At 46.2% G+C, this 19,100-nt stretch overlaps 1 protein-coding gene across 9 annotated transcripts in view; it reads right to left on the bottom strand.

The window, feature by feature from the left end:
• The window catches only part of CUX1 (cut like homeobox 1), a 378,915-nt gene that overhangs the window by 50,974 nt on the left and 308,841 nt on the right, over window positions 1-19,100 (bottom strand). For 5 of the 9 annotated variants that reach the window (XM_061605172.1, XM_061605170.1, XM_061605174.1 and 2 more), the window contains 4 exons: window positions 17,174-17,476; window positions 14,392-14,454; window positions 7,756-7,944; window positions 2,541-2,805 (listed from right to left, as the gene is read on the bottom strand). The exons of 1 other annotated variant lie outside the window; for it this stretch is intronic. In XM_061605172.1, the coding sequence (XP_061461156.1) occupies window positions 2,541-2,805; window positions 7,756-7,944; window positions 14,392-14,454; window positions 17,174-17,476 (820 nt within the window). The remainder of the gene's footprint in view (window positions 1-2,540; window positions 2,806-7,755; window positions 7,945-14,391; window positions 14,455-17,173; window positions 17,477-19,100) is intronic. 3 more of the 9 variants (XM_061605175.1, XM_061605177.1, XM_061605179.1) reach the window with 1 other exon arrangement.

Genomic DNA, 19,100 nt, shown 5'->3' with positions numbered 1-19,100 from the left:
TTGAGGCTCAGGTAGCCTCAGTGGCACGGAGTGCTTTCTACCAACTTCGGTTGCTGGCCCAACTACGTCCCTATCTGGACAGGGATAACCTGGCTTCAGTTGTCCATGCTCTGGTAACCTTTAAATTAGATTACTGCAATGCACTCTATGTGGGGCTGCCTTTGAAGATGGTTCGGAAACTGCAACTTGTGCAAAATGCAGCGGCCAGATTGGTAACAGGGACCAGACAGTCCGAACATATAAAACCGATTCGGGCCCGCTTGCATTGGCTGCCTGTATGTTTCTGAGCTCAATTCAAGGTGCTGGTTTTGACATATAAAGCCTTGCACAGCTTAGGACCACAATACCTGATGGAACGCCTCTCCCAATACGAACCCACCCATACACTACGTTCAAGATCAAAGGCCCTCCTCCGGATGCCTACTCCAGGGAAGCTCGGAGGCTGGCAACAAGGGAGAGGTCCTTCTCAGTGGTGGCCCCCAAATTATGGAATGATCTTCCTGATGAGGTGCGCCTGGCACCAACACTGTTGTCTTCTCGGTGCCAGGTCAAGACTTTCCTCTTCTCCCAGGCATTGTTTTAAATTTTTAAATTGTGTTTTAAATTGTTTTTTAAAAAGATGTATTTTAAATTGTATTTGTTTTAGTTACTGTAAACCGCCCAGAGAGCTTTGGCTATGGGGCGGTATACAAGTATAATAAATAAATAAATAAATTATGCATGCATGAATTGTGGCTGGGATCATCACAGAGCAGGCATCCCTCCTTCTCGTAAGAGAGCACTTGACATTTGTAAGTACTTATATTAAAAATAAGTGTGTCAGGGATTAAAACCTGCAGCCTACAAAACTGGGGGCACCTTTTCAGAGGATAAAGCAAACAAAACAAAACCCTAAGTGTCTGAACCCAGGGCTCCTTGTCCCAAAGGCTCCATCTTCTATTCCACCAAAGACAACCTTGCGAGCTGGACACATAAAACGGGTGGGAAGCTGTTGACGCTTCAGATGTCGCTGAATTACAATTCCGATCAGCCCTAGCAAGCATGGCCAAGGACCACGGGAATTGTCGTTCAGCAACATTCTTGGAGGGCCGAAGGTTTCCCACACCTCACTTAAAAGAACATATTTATTTCTGCTGACGGCCTCACTTGCAAGGGTGCAGTTCCAGTAGTGCTGAGCTGAAAATCCCCACACACACACCTTTGTAGCCCCATTCACAAGCTGTGAAAGTGGGACCGGGGACATTTTTTTCAGGATGAGGAGAGTGGAGAAAAGTGCAACATTTTCCAGGTCAGGCAGCTTATGATGAAAAGCAGTATTGACAGAGGCCTCCCCCTCTTTTAATGTCATTTTTGGCAGTGATGCTCTCGCCTGTCATTTCTTAAGGGTGTTGAGAGTTGCCAGGAGACCCCTGTCCCCTTTCACAGAGCTCCAATTCCCAGAGTGGTTTAACAGTCAGTCCCTCTTCCCAGAGAACTCTGGGAATTGTAACTCTGTGAAGGGAATAGGGCTCTGCTAACAACTTGCAACACCCTTCACAGACTACAGTTCCCAGGATTCTTTGGGGGAAGCTATGACTGTTTAAAGTGGTATCATACTGCTTTAAATGTAGGGTGCAGAGGGGGCCTCAGGGACCCTATCTCTGTGAGTCTGTCTTAACTCTTCCTACAGCTGTCTAAAGAAACGGTTGTTGCCACATCTTGGGGCAGTGAATTCAGTGAGAATGATGCATTGTGTGTTGGCAAACATATACGCTCTCTGGTCTGTCCTGAATCTACTGCCAACCAATTTCATTGGATGGACTTCATGTTATAGTACAATGAGAGAGATTTTATAAAACTCTAAACCAAGGGGTCCCAAACTCCTCCCCACCCGGACCACTTGATGAGGGTCTTGGCGAACTACTTAGTGGTTTTCCTGCCTGTTGTAGCAACTGTAATGCACTGTGCTAGATGCTGTACAATTGTGTTTTTTTTAAAAAGATTTTTTATTGCTTCTTGGATTTTATTGTATTACAATTTGAATTCCACAGCATTCAAATGGCATTACAATAAAAATACAATATAATAAAAGAAGCAATAAAATTAGAATTAGAAATAAATTAGAAAATTGTATGAACATTTGAGGCAACAGATGCGCCATCTCCCATCTTCAACCACAAATCCAAAGACACGCTGTGGATCACCTGAATGAAGTTTGTGGACCACTGGTGGTCCGCAGACCATAGTTTGGGAACCCCAAACCAACCAACCCTCTAAACTAACGTCCCTGCCCCTCACCCTTTATCCTTTCCTTACAGGGAGGGGGGCTCCAGCACTCTATAATTTTGGTTGCCCCTTCCTGCACCGTTCCCAGCACAGCAATATCCTTTCTGAGATGGGAAGATCCAACCGGGGGAGTTCTTATGAATGATTTTGGACACCTTTATTCCCTAGCAATGCCTCAAATCCTAACACAGGCTTATGCTCTTGTCCAAGGCTGGTTCTACAGGGAGAAACAGCAGATTTTACGGCACGTCTTGCTATAGAGCTGTGCACTATACCTATAATTGTGGAACCAATTAATGACGGTGCTGGTCTTCAAGTTGAGCTGTGTGGCGAGTTCCTCGATAGTTTTTGGTGATGGGTATGGCTTTTGCTGATAAGCTCGCTTCAGAGCTTCCTTCTCTTCGGGGGCCAATACGACGCGCGGTTTCTTTAGCTGATGCTGTGGTTGCGGACTGGCCCCCTGACTGTAATCTATTCCAGCTGAAGAAGACTCTGAAGGTTGGCTGTCACTCACTGAGCTGTGCCTTCGTTTCATGTATGCTGAAAGACAAAGGAAGCCGCAGGGTCATTCGAGAAGCAAAGCCAATGAACTGTGAAAGCTGGCATGTAGGTAAGGACAGTTCCGTTAGTGCATGACAGTGTGGTGTAGTGGCTAGAGTACTGGTCTAGGACTTGGAAGGCTGGGATTCAAATCCCCACTCGGCCATGAAGGACACTGGGTGATCTTGGACAGTGGCTGTCTCTCAGCCTGTAGCAGCGTCGACCATCAGCTTTGCTCTCGCTTGCTGCCTGCCTCCCGGCTACTCAGCCAGGGCAGGAAAGAGAGGGAGGGCTTGCCGTCAATGACAACAATCTCCCAAAGTGAAAAACGGGCAGGGCAGCAGGGAGGGAAAAGAGCGGAGCTGTGGCAGGGGCTGGAAGGCACCTGGTCCAGCCCCCCCTCAAAACAGGCAGTGCCCCTGCACCTAACTAACTATGGCTTGTCTGTGGCCAAAAAACCACAATATGAAACCACGGTTGAAGTTGGCTTATGAATCTTGCCTTGTGCTAACTGTGCTTGCTAATTATGTCCAAATCTACTCCCTTGGCTCAATCCTCACTTGTTTTGGCACTCTACCTGAGGCACCTGCTGAGCGACAGAGACACAAGGTAACAGCCACTAGGAAACGAAACCGACATCAGGCGAAACACGCTATGGCTACTCTGCTTCTCCATGAGATTGATTGTGGGTGGTTCCATGAATCAAGAGGCTTAGGGCTGCACACAAACGCAGCCATGGTCTACCCTGATTGGTCACCACAGTCCCTGAACAGGGTCTTTCCCAGCCATCCTGAAAGGCACCGATGAGCATCTCAAACTGGCGCGTCCGTCTTACCATCTGCTCCACCAGCACTCTAAATCCACAGGAGACCAAGCCAGGCTAGGCCTTAGGGAAAAAGGGGCCAGTCAGGAGACACCAGGCCCTATAAAGCGCTTGCAGTGAAGTCAGCTTGTCTGGAGCACAAGGGCTTGGTCTACTCTCTGGCTTCCTTTTCCTGACTGATGCCTCTAAATGGCGACACTTGTGTCTGCCTTCGACTTCATACCTGCTTTGGGCCTCTTCAATCCTCAGCTGATGCCTTGGAACTCAACCTTCTACACTTGCCTCTGGCTCCTTCCTCCTCAGCTGTCAGATCCAGAGCCTCACCTACAGCAAATCTACGCCTGCACCTATTTCCCTTTTGATCCTCATCTGTCTGCACCTGAACTGAGCCTTGGCCACAGCCTGTCCTCGAGAGAGGCCAAGGCCTGAGGATCCACACTGGAGACGCTTTAAACGGAGGCGCTGGAGACTCAACCTGGGACTTCCTGCAGGCAAAACATGTGCTCTCTCCCAACAGCTGCCCTTCCCATAAGCACGAGTGCCCCAGCAGATACGGAAACCGTGCTGCTGGTCCATCCTGAATTGCCATTTATGCCACACCCCAGAGTTTAAATAAGCCCTAAGTAGTAAATGAGGCACCTCCCCTCTCCTGATGGGTGGCAGTCAGCGACCGTGCCTTCCTGCCAACTCTCCATTTGTATGTATTGCTTCAAAGTCCTTTACAATGGAAATCTGATTTGTCATAGAATCATGGAGTTGGAAAGGGGGTCTAAGGTCCTGCTAGTGCAAGAAACCAGAGCTGTGGAGTTGGTATGTCAAACCTTCGACTCCAACTCCTCTATTTTTCTACTGTCCGTCTCTGACTCTTTCATAAATGGCAAATGTATATTAATGTATTAATATTGATAAATTAATATTAAAATATTAATTTTATTTTGTAGTCGGAGTCAGTACATTTCTACCGACTCCACCCAAAACTGACTCCAACTCCACCCAAATTGCTTCCGACTCCGACTCCACAGCCCTGCAAGAAACCCACATCTACAGCACCGCTGATAGGTGGCCATCCACCCTCTGCTTAGAACCCTCCACTGCCGAACAGCCCGTGCCATCAGGAATTCCTTCCTGAGGTTCAGTTGAAATTCTTTCGCTTGTGATTTGGACCCACTGGTTCAGTTCCTACCCTTTTGAGCCACAGAAAACAGATCTGTCCTCGTCCTACTTCACCAGCTTGGTAAAGCCCCAGGTTTAGCTTCAGAACAATGCCACAGAAGCTGACATGCTTGGAACAAACCGCAGCATGGGAGGAATAGAAGGACTGGGCAGGGAAAGAAAGAGACAGAGGATTGTGGTGCTGGAGGCCATGGTGTGTATGTGTCTCCAGCCAGGGACCCCAGGAGTGGGATCTAAGAGTCTTACTTCCTGCACCCCTGTGTTGGTTTGATGGAGGAGGGAGTTGCTGGCCCACTCTCCGCTGCATCACGCTGCAGAAGGTGGCATGGTCATCAGCAGGATTGCACCTGGATCTGTAAAGCTGCTGGATACGGCCCAAATCCCCAGGTTGGAACAACTCCTTGTTTGGGTGCAAACCTAGCAGCTTTTCAACTACCCACTCTCTGTTTGACAGCCTGCACAAGCTTTATACTGGCAGATTAGTCAGCTAACGTTGATCAGCTGAGGGCTTGATTTCAAGTCAGGAGGGCAGGGGGCAATTGTTTATTATGTCAGGTTTCTTTAGTTCTGCCATTTGTGTTAACAGGGAACAAAAAGGGGAAAATATTGAAATGGCCACTCCTTCTGCCTATGCACTGTAGCTTAGTCTAATAAATTAGTAAGTAACAACAACAAATAAGTAGTGTTCAGTGTTCAAAGACCTTCACATACATTTTCTTGCAATCCTTACAGCAACACAGCAAGTATTATTAGCTTTGTGTTAGAGGTGGGTGTGGGGAACGGTGAGGCTCTGTGTTAGGGCCACTGCAATGCCAGGGAATCCTGTCCGCCACCTGGCAAGGTCTTGATGCAGGTTCAGTTTCACTCCACAGGCCTCTGGAGTCCCCGCCTGGGCTCCTCTTAGCCCCTTTGCCACCCCTGTTCTCCATTCTTGGTCAAGGGCTATCAGGTGGCAGAGAGCTAGGTGGGCCTGATGCCAGTCAGGGTAGACAGCCCTGTGCTAGATGGGCTAGTGGCCTTAGTGAGAAGGCAGCAACTCATTATATCCATTGTACAGATGAGTTGAGGCTTGAAGGTGGGAAACCAATTGCAGAAAAGGCCAGACCTGGAGGGTTGGGGTAGGTTCTCAGGCAACCAATCGGGAGAATCACAGCACCAGCCCATGTGAAATTTCTCCCCCCCCCAATAATGCATGCTATAGCTTATTCCAGAGGCAGCCAACTCAGTGCCCTCCAGATGTTACGGACCATGTTGGCTATCCCAGGCTTATTCTCATGTCCTGATGTTCACGGCAAAGGCAAAGCACAAACAAGCAGCTTTGTATTTCCCAGTTCAGTCTCTTAAGTCACTACAGTCTGTATTTTAATCTTTTGGTAGATTGGGATAAGCGTTCCCAACTAATGATTCATCCACCAGGTTAAAATTCTGAATGGGCAGCTTAAAGAGTTATCAGTGTTTAGGTCACAAGATGGCGCATGGAGACTATGGAATCTCAGGATCTGCCCCTGAATCCCAAGCAGGAGACGTCTGCTGCAGTGGCCTTTTAAACGACCAACAGCTCACAAACTGAGGCAAATGCCCCTTCCAAGCAACCCAACCTTTTAAAAGGGCATTATTATTTAAATTTATTGCCCGCCCTTCACCCAGAGGTCTTAGGGCGGGTCACAACAGGTGTAAAATACATCATTAGAAATAGTTAAAAACAACCTAAAATCACATGACAAAAAATAGGGTGGGTCCTGAAAATATACATCTCAGGTGTCAAAGGCCACGGTAAAGAGGTGTGTCTTCAGCACGATGACTGGGCCAGCCTAACTCATTCTTCTTCCACAGTGTGTGTGGGGCTAAATTCAGCGCGTCCCATCCCCAAAAGTCATCTGGGCATCTTGCACTCGGCCCATGTGGATCATCCACTCCCAGTGGTTGGTGGAAATTCTAGTGCTCTGTGATCAGTGCAGGTGAATGTTCCAAGTCTCTTTGACAATTCATAATAGAATGTGAAATCAAGCTGGCTTGAAATATTGCTCCAAATCAGAGAGAATTGGGGGGAGGTGGAAGTTTGGAACACTGCAGGAATTGAGAAACTGTATGTCAGATGAACTACCGAAAAAAGTGGGCCCGTCACTACTTAGCGGGCTTTGCCAGTAATTAGGAACAGAGGATGCTACTTCATACCAGGGTCAGGCTATCTGCCCGCCAAGCCCATACAGTCTGCTCTGACTGACAGCGTTCTCCAGCAGTCTTCCATAAAACATTATATTACATCCCCCGCTGTCTGATCACTGGAGTGAACCTGGGACTGTCTCCAGACCAAGCGTGTGCTCATGGCTGAACTATGGTCCCTGAAAGGGCGCAGTCCTTTGACAAAGCAGGAGATCTTGTTTTTAAGGTGTATTTTGCAGGTTGTAAATGACTGGACATGCATACTATCATTTCTGATGTTTAATATACAAAGTGTTGGCTTTGTGTTTAATAAAAAATCAACAACGGTGAAGCTAAATGAACTGAAGAGAGACATTAGCCCTATCTAGGTATGGTAGTCACGAGTAAGTAGAACTCCTGAGTGGAAATTGCCCACCTGTCTCCACGACTGTCACTCCTGGTCAACTCCCTGCATGAGTTGGAAGGTGACATTCTGCACCCAAGAGCTTTCTGCAATGGTGGAGGCTCCTCGAGTGACGCAGAATCCCCAGGTTCTACACCAGCGCAAGGATGCTCCCAGCTGCAAACAGTCGCCCTCCAACAGGTGGAGGGAGACGTGGAGCTAGTGCGCGTGTCCCTACTCCTGTGTTTTGCTCACATGCGAGTACAACGTCTGGCAAGGGCTACTGCAAGAGCCATTCCGACTGCACTCTATAGATGGCTAAAGCTCTCTGTGACTGGCCAGCATCAGAAAGCCCTTTCTGTCGGGCGAGAGAGATGCTGTGCATAACGACAGGAGTGACGGGCATTACCTTTTTTCTCCATGCGTTTCATGTCCATCAGCTTCTCCACGTTGTTGGGATCATTGAGCCACAGCTGCATGCGGACGAACGGCTCCCGGCCCTTCAAGCTCAGCTTGTGCCAGGGCTTGGGACGAGCCAAGAGGTCCGAGACGGAACCTTGCGTTAGTCCCAGGATTGTCTCCCCAAACAGACGCTGGCCTGCAAAGAAGCCAAACATCACGTTGGATTTGGGCAGAGGAGAGGCAAGGCAAAGAGACAGGAGAAGGAAAACATACCCACACCCACACGAGGAAAAAGGGGCCCAATGTCATTAAAGAACAGAACACCCTGCCAGTTAAAACTGTCGTGGCTTATCTTGAAGTGGCACAGCCCCCCCTCTAATGAGGTGGAGGCAGCTCGTAGGGGAGACACACAACTCCTTCAACCCAACGAAAACTGGTCTACAAATAAAAAGAAAAATCCCAACTGCACTATGTCACACTGATGGTAGGAGCCGGTCACATTCTAGGATGCCCTCCCACATAAAAGTCCTCAAATTTAGCAAACCAGCACATCAGGGAGATGTCTTCCCTTGGTGTGCTAGTTTTCTACATGAAGGGAGAGTTCCCCCCCCCCCCAAGTCATGATACAGGAATAGAAAGAATTGAATCGAGAACCCTCAATCCTTGCCAGAGACTTCTGTTAGTCTTTCAACTCATTTCAGATTGATTCACTTCTTGAACACGTAAAACAAAAAGCAAAGAGTCCAGTGAATTCAGGGGCTGATAGCACAGGATAAGGCACCACTGCATTAGGTGGTGCCTGATATCCTTTCTGCCCTTAAGAGTTCTGAATCTGGCTGCATTTGAGATTTTGTCTATTGATCTAACATCAAACACCCCTGATTGAATCGTATACAGATCACTTACAGGCCCCATTCACATGTAACACTAAGCCAAACTATAGTTTATTTTATTTTAATTGCATTTATTAGCTTAGGGAGAATCAGCAAGCTTGCAGGTACCCAAAATGAAAACCACTGCTTTATTTGGCTTAGCATTATGTGTGAACTGGGCCAATGTTACCATTATTTTGTTAGTCGTGTTCTTTGCATGGTGCTTTACAAGTGACCTCTGCTACATAAATGCATGTCTCCTCCCCATGCTTTACCCATCTACATTCCCCCCTTATCCATAGAGAATGACATTGTCTTTCACTCAGGCGATTCTGTGAAGCAATCCCACAAGTGTGGAAGAGGGTCAAGGCCTGGCCATGGCACGCCAAAATCCACACCTGGGGTACTGGAAAAATTATAATTTGTGTTGTGAGCCGCTAGGAGGACTCCAGCTGAAAAGCTGGATAGAAATCCACCAAGTGGCCAGGCTCTAAATATTTATACCAGGCCTGGACAATCCAGATGTTTAATCCTGCCTGACACTGCACACATCTTGATTTCTTTCTGCACCTGAATGGGGCTCTGAGGCATCAAACCTCTAGGGCGAAGACTCAGTCTCAGCGCCCTGAGCTTGCTGTTTCAAACTTCAGGGTCTCCGGTGAAAACGCTATCCAAAAGAATTGCATCCAAACCTATCTTCCAACCCCACATGCAGATGTCAAAGAACAAGCCAATGTCCACGACTTCCTAACTAATCTCGGTGACTCCGGCTTCCCCTTCAGTGCTTTCCAAGCTGTTGAGTTTCAGTTTTCAGCTGGGAAAATTAAGAGATTGATTCCCTCAGCTGGGAGCATTTCCTGCCATTCCAAGGCGAGGTTCTTACAATGGAGACAATAGAAAGACCAGTGCCAGATTGAAATGATTTCCAACCTGTGTTTCCATCGCTGCCTGCTGCCACTCAGAACACAGCAGATGCTCAAACTGTGTTGAGGTTGGGCCCCATAACAGCTCCACGCCATTAAACTGATCAAAACCATTCAATCAGTGACAGTGTTTTAACCTGTTAGTGCAGGTGGACTTTTGCTATTGGTAATCAGGAATTTGATATGGCTTTTTTCTTAAGGGATTCTTCCCGATAACCCCGATTTAAGTCCAAAGCTTCGTTCCAATGCGCGGGCACGATGGGAAGCCCCAACCTCACCCCTTTTTGCGACATACTAATCAGAAAGGCTGGTTTCTGGGATGCTCCCATCGACCTCTGTTGTAATCCCTGCCCCGTAAACCGCCAGGCAGGACAGTCCAAAGTGGGCAGAACTCATTAGGCTCAGTAGAGATAGCTATAGCTTCCTCCCCACTTACCCACCTCTTCTCGTAAATGCCATTTGCAAAGCAACCCTTTTTTACATGAGGAAAAAGGACTGTTACATTCCCACTCAGAATACGTATCCCTGGCTAGTTGTGTTTCAGCAACCTATGCCTTATTGACTGCAAGGCTTGTTATTCAAACTCAATGGCAACTATGCAGAGCCCTGGTGGACCAGACCAATGGCCTGTCTAGACCAGCATCCTCTTTCTCACAGTGGCCAACCAGATGCCTCTGAGGAGGACACAGGCAGCGCATGAGGGTAAGCGTCCTCTCCTGCTATCGTTCCTCGGCAACTGGTATTTACTGACACTCTGCCCTTGAACATGGAAGCTCAATTTATCCATCATGGTTAATATGTGAGGCTGCCCTTGAAGACGACTCGGAAACTTCAACAGGTCCAAAATGCAGTGGCCAGATTATTGGCTGAGGTTCCATTTATATCTCATATAACCTATGCTTTACAACAGCTGGATTGGCTGCCAGTTCATTTCCAGGCCCAATTCAAGGTGCTCACACTTGTGTTTAAAGCCCTAAATGTCATAGGCCCCAAATATCTGAAAGACTGCCTAAATCCTTACAGACCCTCTCAGGTGTTAAGATCAGCTGAGGGAGTCCTCTCGGTAGTTCCACCACCCTCAGAAGCCTGGGGGGTGGCTGCCCAGGACAGGGCCTTCTCCGTGGCAGCCCCTAAGTTGTGAAATTCCCTCCCCACAGAGGTGTATCTGGCACCTTCACTGTACAGCTTTCGGTGTATGCTGAAGACACACCTTTTCACCCTGGCTTGTGATGAGGGATGTATATATATTTTAGGACTCTCTCTAGTTATGAATGTGATTTGTTTTCAACTGTTTTTAGTCATGTATTTTATATTGTTGTGACCCACCCTTGGACCTACTGGGTAATAAATTTAATGCTGATAGTGATGATAGCAACAGCAGCAGCTGTAACTAGGCCTATCCTCCTAGGAAGTTGTCATATATTGTCAGACCACTGGGTCCATCTGACTCGATCCCTGCATGGACTGAAGCAGCTCTCTTTGGGGTCTAAGATCGGAGTCTTGCCTAGCTCTACCTGGAGATGCCAAGGATCAAACATGGGGCTTTCTGCATGAAAAGCATGCGCTCTACCAAAGAGCTATGAGGTCCTTTCCCTTATCCATCCTTTTTTTGGTTAAGCGGTTTATAAAATTTATTAAACAAACCCCGTTCAACATTTTTTTTAAGACAGAAGTCATCACTGTGCCAGCGACATCCAAAAGATAATTATATGCTATGTGAAGTACTTCCTTTAGACTGTTCTCAATCTCCTGCCAACCAATTGCACTAAGCGACCCCCAATGTCTACTCTGGGGCCAAATTCACACATATTAGGATGTGCATGAGCCATAGTGGTCATAAGCCTCATGCGCTCCCTTGCCTCCATCTCAGACAGACAGGAACGTGACTTTGAAAGCTTTCAGTTTAGGAAACTAGGGCTTTCTGTTTCATCTGAACTGGGGATCATGGTACAACCCTAACTATGGTCAGTTTTAGTTTCAGGACTAATTAACTTCAAACCACAGGGCTTGCTTGTTTAAACAAACCATAGCTAGTGCAGTCCCCTACCCCTGGTCTGGATAAAACAGGAAGCTGTGGTTTATTAAAATTGAAAGGAAAACCTTCTGAAGTCCACATCCCAGCCATGCAAGAGCCTGAGGCTCACTGCAGCTTGTGCACATCACAATAAACCATTGTTCATCAACCTTGGGTCCCCAGATGTTGAACTCCCATCATCCCGAGATAGCATGGTCAACAGTCAGGGATGACAGGAGTTGCAGTCCATCAACATGTGGGGACCCACGGTTGAAGAACACTGCAATAAACCATAGTTTACTGTGCAAATGCAGTCTATATGGGTATTTACTAGTGCATCGCCATTGCTTATAGGTGGGGCTGTGTGTCTGTTAATTCTGCGAGACTGTTCAAAGTAATACTTAGTGCGTAATTCATCTTGCTGAGAATCTTACATGTTCATTAAAAGGGGGTAGGTGGATTCTAGAGTTTATGGCTGCAAAGAGATAAACGCTGGCTCTACATAGCAGTGACTCAGAATGTGACATCACAGCTGCTTAACGATGCACGAATGGCCACAAGATGCCTACCCTGCGGGTTGTCCCCCATATCTCCAGCTTCTTTGTCAAGCAGCTGAATGACTGAAGTTGAGACAGCACTTCTAGCTGAAGACTGTCAAATGATAGAGCTCCTATGATAGAGAAATGTTTTTGGATTCTTGCCCAGGAGGCGCTCTGAGTCCTGCCACCATGCCTTTAAGCAGCGGCAGACTGGCCCTTAGTTGCTCATCCCCAGCATCTCTTCTTTTCTCCCTCTAGCCCAGGAGTGGGGATGCTGTAGCCCTCCAGATGTTGCTGGGCTACAACTATTGATCATGCTGGCTGCTGAGAGATGGAGGCCAACAATATCTGGAGGGGCACACAGGTTCCTTCCCTCCTCTCTCTCTTCAAACACACACTTCGTACCACAGGGACTCTGAGAAATATACGGTTGCTTTCACTCAGTGCATCTTTTGGCTTTCCACATATATTTGTGCCTCCCCTGCTGTTTTTTTTTTTTTAAAATTCATAGTTTTATATTATTGTTTTCCTGGAGTGTACCCTAAATGTCAACAGTGGGAGTGTGCTCTATATAGATAACTTAACTAGTTATTAAATATGTTTAAAAGGACATATTGCTTAGATATAGCGAATCCTGCTGGTGGAGATTCACATGGTGCCTGCTAACTAAGTCTTTGCTGGCACCCGCAGTTATAACGCAACACGATTTTGGTCCTCAAAAAAGCTCTAAATCAGGGGTGGGGAACCTATGACTCTCCAGATGTTGCTGGACTTTGTAAGAACATTAAGAGTCTGCTGGCTCAGGCCAGTGGCCCATCTAGTTCAGCATCCTGTTCACGAAGTGGCCAACCAGATGCCAGTGGGAAGCCCGCAAGCAGGACCTGGGTGAAAGAGCACTCTCCCCTCCTGAGGTTTCCAGCAACTGGTACACGGAAGCATCCTGACTCTGACCATGGTGGCAGAGCACAGCCATCAAGGCTAATAGCCACTGATAGCTTCTCTTCCATGAATTTGTCTGTCCTGAGTCTTCCAACATTACAACTACAACTCCCATAAGATCATGCCACTGGCCAGGCTGGCTGGGGCTGATGGGAACTGGAGTGCATCAACATCTGGAGGGTTTCCTACCCCTGACCTAAATGGGCTGGTTCTACAGCAGAGGTCTTCAACCTGTGGGGTCAGGACTCACAGCCATATTGCTCCCTGACGAGTACCACATATGGAAAACAGTAGATCCCATACTGCATTTTTTAAATTAAAAATTAATACATGTTTGGGCTAAAAGTCTGCCCTGAATTTGAGACGGTTGAGGGCTTCTGGTATAGAGTCTCTTGGAGAGTGCCATTTTTTTTTCAAGGTGCACTGATACATGTATGTGGTCATCTGGTGAGATCCCGCTCCAGGTCTCTTGGCCACCTGAAGAGATGCCTGGGCCAATAAAGAGTGGGGCTTGCACTCACTCTTCACTCCTGCACCTAAGATCTCCCACTGAGGGCCTGCTCCAAATTGATCTTGGCTGGGTGCTCATTTTGGCCTTCCCCATGAGCAGGCCCTTCTTGGGAAAAGCCCTGGAGTCCTCTTCCAACAGAAAGCCATGCAGCAAGGGGAGGGCCTCACCTGTGGCCTTCCAGATGTGACTGGACTACAACATTCATTCAGCTCAGCCAGCCTGGCCTATGGTCCAGGATAGTTGTTGTCGTAACATCTGGCAGGGCCACAGGTTAGCTACCCCAGCCACAGCCTCCCCTCTGTAGCCTCTCAGAAAACGGGTCGAAGCTTCAAATAAATAAGTAAGTCCAGCAGCCTTTGGACATTTCTGGTTAGGATTTTGGCTGGCTGCTACTGTGTCCTATTGCATTACTGGCTTTTTTAAAAGCAAACAGACTTTGTGATGCTGTTCAACTGTACAACTGTCTGGTTTATTTATTTATTTACTGTTTCTTCATATTATTGTTTTATTGATGTTTTTCCTTAATTGCTTGTTTTAAGAGGTGAACTTTGGTGGTGTTTTACAAATGTAAATAGACTGGGTTGGATCCAGAGAAAACGTGCCTGTCGCAGGGCTGGCAGAAACTGACTTCCCCCTCCCTCCCCCTCCTAATCACAGTCTTGCTTACTGAAGCCACGGGATTGCAATCATCTTAAACTAAATAAAAAATAAAGGACAGCGGCCTTTAGTGACATTGGCTGAGACAGATACAGACAACCAGGGGCCCCAAAACAGAGGTGTCTCCGCCCCTAGCAAATCTAGGCAAACAGAGGGCAAAAAGGAAACAGTGAAATATTGTTCCACACCTAATGCAAGGTTTGGGGTACATTTCTTGCCTCTTCTGCTGCGTTTTAGGCTTGTCAGCCACGCTGTAGAAAAACAAAAATCATGGAGGGGGGGAAAAAGATTTATGTAAAAGTGACATCAGAACAAGAGTTAATAAAAGCACTTTTCCATGTTCCTCCTGGAGCACAAGAGGACATAGAATCAGGGACCCTGGTTTTCTGCACACTCTGAAACACGCTGAGAAATTTGGCTTCCAGTGTGGAATCCAGAGTAGCCAACAGACTCTGGGGAAGCCCAGGTTTAAATTTTTTTATTTCTATTTAAAAATGAGCAAGTTCCTCTCTCTCTTGGACAGGGGGGAAAATTGGGGGAAAAAAATGAAGCTAGTATCTTTTAAAGTTCCTGAGACTAGAAGGGGTCTGGGTGGGTGGAAGGGGAAACGGATGATTTTACAGCTCCCTGGTCCTACCTGCAGCTCACCAACGCACCCAGAGTACCCAAGCACTTCCTTTCCATTGCCAACTTTGTTGCTCTACTAGTTTGCAATTTAGAGTCCCTCTTCTAGTGCAGGTGGCACTGCCTTCATCTGGTAATGATCCACCTTACGCTGTACTGAGTTTGCATCCAGAATCTGTGCATCCATAGTCAATGGTGTATTTCTGCACAATTTATTCTGCTCGTAGTAAACCGCCTGCTTTTGGCTTTCCTGGTTGCAGAATGACTTACAGTAAACCAGCGTCCCTGCATATATAGCATGCAACGACAACGCACACAACAACCTATGAGCCCTTGTCTGCACCACCCATTCGGACCGGCACAATATGACTTCACCCCAGCAGAATGAGAAACCCAATCATGTTCAGTTCTGCCAACTTGGTTGGTTTCAGCTACAGGCCCTGGCATAGCTGGAGAACAGCTCTACATTTTTAAGAGCATCAAATAGATAGATGGTACATTTTAATCTAAGGTGGCAGCCATGTTATTCTGCAACTGACTAAGAAAATACTGAAGGCTGTCATCAAGCTTCTGAAAGAGTCATATTAACTAACAGAGGGAAACCACACCTAAAGGTTCCATTTCTACATCCAGAACTGCATAATTTCTGACATGTACTCAATGGACCTAATTCAAACCTGGTTTTGGCACCATGATAACTGCACTGTGTCATCAGAATTTTTATTAATCAATATAGCTTGGTTGAGTAGAGATTGATATTTATACACAATTTGTACAATTTCTGAGAAAAATATAAATATTTTTCAGGATGTGCATGGCTATTGATACCACATCTGTTTCTATATCCCCCCATCTCATGAATCATAAGAAATATATCAGAGACAAATTGTCTCTGCCTCATTCAACATGTGGGAAACTGACATACAGTACTTGAGTACAGTTTCTTTCCACTCTCCTCAAGATATATGCTTTCCCCTTTGACCGAGCCAAGGAAAAATAACTTCCTGACATCTTAATTTTACAAAGTTTCCAGTTTTCCCCCTGTACCGTGACATCACCATTACAGATGCAGATCTACAAGATGAGGATCTCATTCTAAGGAATAGCTGCCATGGAGTATCGCAGATTTCATCTTATCACCTAAGACGGTGTGAACTGGGACCTTGATGGTTGCCAGCCTGCAATCCAACCAATTGTAGACTGCCATGTAAACCTCTGGGGTTCGGCAAATCTAGAGCGTCAAGATTTCATACCAGTCACTTCCTGATTCTGCACAGCAGCGTGATCTCCTGCTGGTCCCGGTACTATGTGGATGACTAAATCAGTTGAGATTGCTAGAACCAAGTGGGCACGGCCATGCGCAGACACACACTCCACCAACTGACACTACTGAGGCTGGAATGGCCAGCCCCTGCGTGATCCTACCTAACCCTCTAAATTAAACCATCCAAGTATTACCCTAGTGGTGTGGGATCCAGCCCTGGGGAACAGCAATCATGCAATTTCATGGAGCAATCGAGACTGAGCCACAACTAAAAGGAACGGTATCTGTGGGGAGGGCTCCACCCACATCTTCCTAAAAATCTGCCCCAAGCCACAACCAATGAATAAACCCTCTGTTTCTGTGCCACAGTATGAACGACCTCTGATAATGGATTTTGAACACCTCCACATACTCTGTGCATATCCAAGAGAGGTGCCGTTGGGAGCAACACAGTTTACAACATGCTCCATGCTCCACATGGGTCCATGCCACCATCTTGCATGGAGGTAAAACACACCTTCCTTGGCTTCTACCTCCAGGGAATTTCCTTCTCCCAACAAGTGAAGTAGCAATCAATTCGACCCTTTCAATTCACCATAAACTACAACAATGGAGCCACTTTTAAATGTTTACTTGTCCACTCCCTCCCCATTTTTCCTCCTTTCTCTCTCTTTTTTAAAACGTAAAACAAAATGTGACAATCGTGATGCTGGTGGAACTCACATGAAGTTGGAGCATGAGTCACAAAGAGCCATAATCTAAAACTTTTTTCTTTCTTTCAAGAGAGATGTAGGATAATTGGGTGCTTTTGATTTGCTTTTCTCTAATCTTGGAATTAGTGACCACAGCAACAAAGGCACCCATCGTATCAAGAATGCTGAGATATGTGCCGTTTGGCCTAGGGTAACGAGCAAATTTTGCATGAACCGTATTAATTATCCTTCAGCTAGATTCACAACTTGGTCCTGAACTAGTTGCCTGAGCTTGCTTTAAACATGTTCCTGTTCCCAACATAGCAAAAAAACAATTAAAAAAAAACCTGTTCTCCTAGGATATTCAGAAACAGTAAAAAAGATATTTACCCAGGTTGTTGTCTGTGAGCACTTCTTTGACCCGCTTTGTGATGCCATAGGTATCCAGTTCTGGTGACATCGCAACCAATTCTTGAATGCTAAGCGATGAATGGCCAGAGAGGGGCAATGGTGTTGTAGACTGGGACTCTGAAGCAGACGGCTCACTCGACTCCTGCAGCTTGCCCTCCTTACTTGTCTCTATGGCTGGACAGGGCTGCTGGACCAGTTCCGTCAGGCTCTTCACAGATTCGCTGGAACTCATAGGGGACTCGGGAGCAGGGCTGCAACTGGCAGATGTCTTTGGGGTGCTTTCTGCATAATCAGCGGGGGAGACAAATTGGAAAAACTTCGCTTAAGCAAAACGCTTCTTCATCAAAGTCTCGCTTCCAGACTTTTTTGTGCTTATAATAAAGCCAAACTATTGCACATGCTCTAGTTCACTCTTAAGCCTCTCATTTCCCACTTTCAGAAATAGATTCCCAAAATGTTTGCTCACATCCAACCTGGCACCCTACACCCAATGGTGCCTTATTTTATGATCAGATGGAAGTTCTATCCTTCTATGTACATCAATGCAATAAGTAAATAAACCAATGTTTCAATGCTATAAAAAGACACACAGAACAATTTACGCATGAAGCTATTTTATTCCAAGACAAACTGTGGGACTGTCTTGCCAAGTCCTGTCTAACTCCGCCTGGCAGCAGCTCTCAACAGTTTCAGCAGAGACTGAACCTGGAACCTTTTGCAGGCAAAGCAGGTCCCCACCACAGAGTCGAGTGTGTTTTCATACGAAAGCAAGAGGTCCTACAGAATACATCAGGAGCTGGGGCAGAGAAAGAATGTGCCCTTACCATCTTTCATATCATCTACACACCAGCAGCTTTTCAACTGTTTACATTTAATTTCAATATTTACAAAATTCTAAACACAACAAAAGAACAATACAAAGGAAATGCACCCTTTGTATGATGTGTTTCGTCTTCATAAAGTTGATGTAAGGACACCAAGGCATTCAAAAAGATGCCATATTTTCCCTGCTCCTGTTGATTGTAAATATTTAGTTGGTCCTTGACATTCCTACTGTTTTTCAAGATTTAGCTAAGTTTTAACACAAGGAACTAAAAAAAAATACATATTTAATTTGAGAAAATTATTATTGCTTCATTTACTAGCTATAAATAGCCTTACAAACATCAACGAGATCCAGATAATTTCATGATGCCAAAATAGGAAGTAGCGCATTCATTGAGCCAGCAGGACAAACAGAGGGGATTTAATGGTAGCACAGACATACACAACCGCTTGTTTGATTGCACAGAATCTTTTCCCCCAGAAAAATAAAAACAGACCAGGGCCACCCTATGTGGAAAAGGTGAGTAGTCACTGCCATTTTGCTTCTTACTCTTACAATGTCCTCAAGTCAGAAAAATGTGCATGTCTCATTTTGTTGGTGGGGCCACTGTTGGGTGCTGCCTGGTGGGCACTGACCCATGACAGGGCCTTCTCGGTGGTGTTTCCTCATTTGTGGAACATTCTCCCTGGTGAGATGCATCTGACTCCCTTGTTAACTTTCAGGAGGAACTTAAAAACATTCCTGTTTACCCAGGCATTTGATGGCTGAAAGGTACCATTCCTAGCAACCTGGATATTACCAGCCATGAGAGCATGTGATTGTTTGAAATATGCTTTTAGATGTTTTTAATGTTTTCAAAAAGTCTTTATAAATGTTTTGTTTTGAATTGCATTATTTCATCACTTGGTATCTACTCCCCTGGGCTCTTTTGGGAGGAAAGGCTGGACAGAAATGTAGTAAAAAACCAGAAAGCCCTTCAGTGCTACATGCAGACTCCAGGTTGCCCACGTGGGCTGTACACCAAAACCAACTTGATGTAACTCCTAGAATTTTTTGCTTCTGTTCCCCCGCACTGGTCTG

The sequence above is a fragment of the Rhineura floridana genome, chromosome 21, assembly GCF_030035675.1.
Source record: "Rhineura floridana isolate rRhiFlo1 chromosome 21, rRhiFlo1.hap2, whole genome shotgun sequence".
Classification (NCBI taxonomy): domain Eukaryota; kingdom Metazoa; phylum Chordata; class Lepidosauria; order Squamata; family Rhineuridae; genus Rhineura; species Rhineura floridana.
This window is presented reverse-complemented; position numbering and strand designations above follow the sequence as displayed.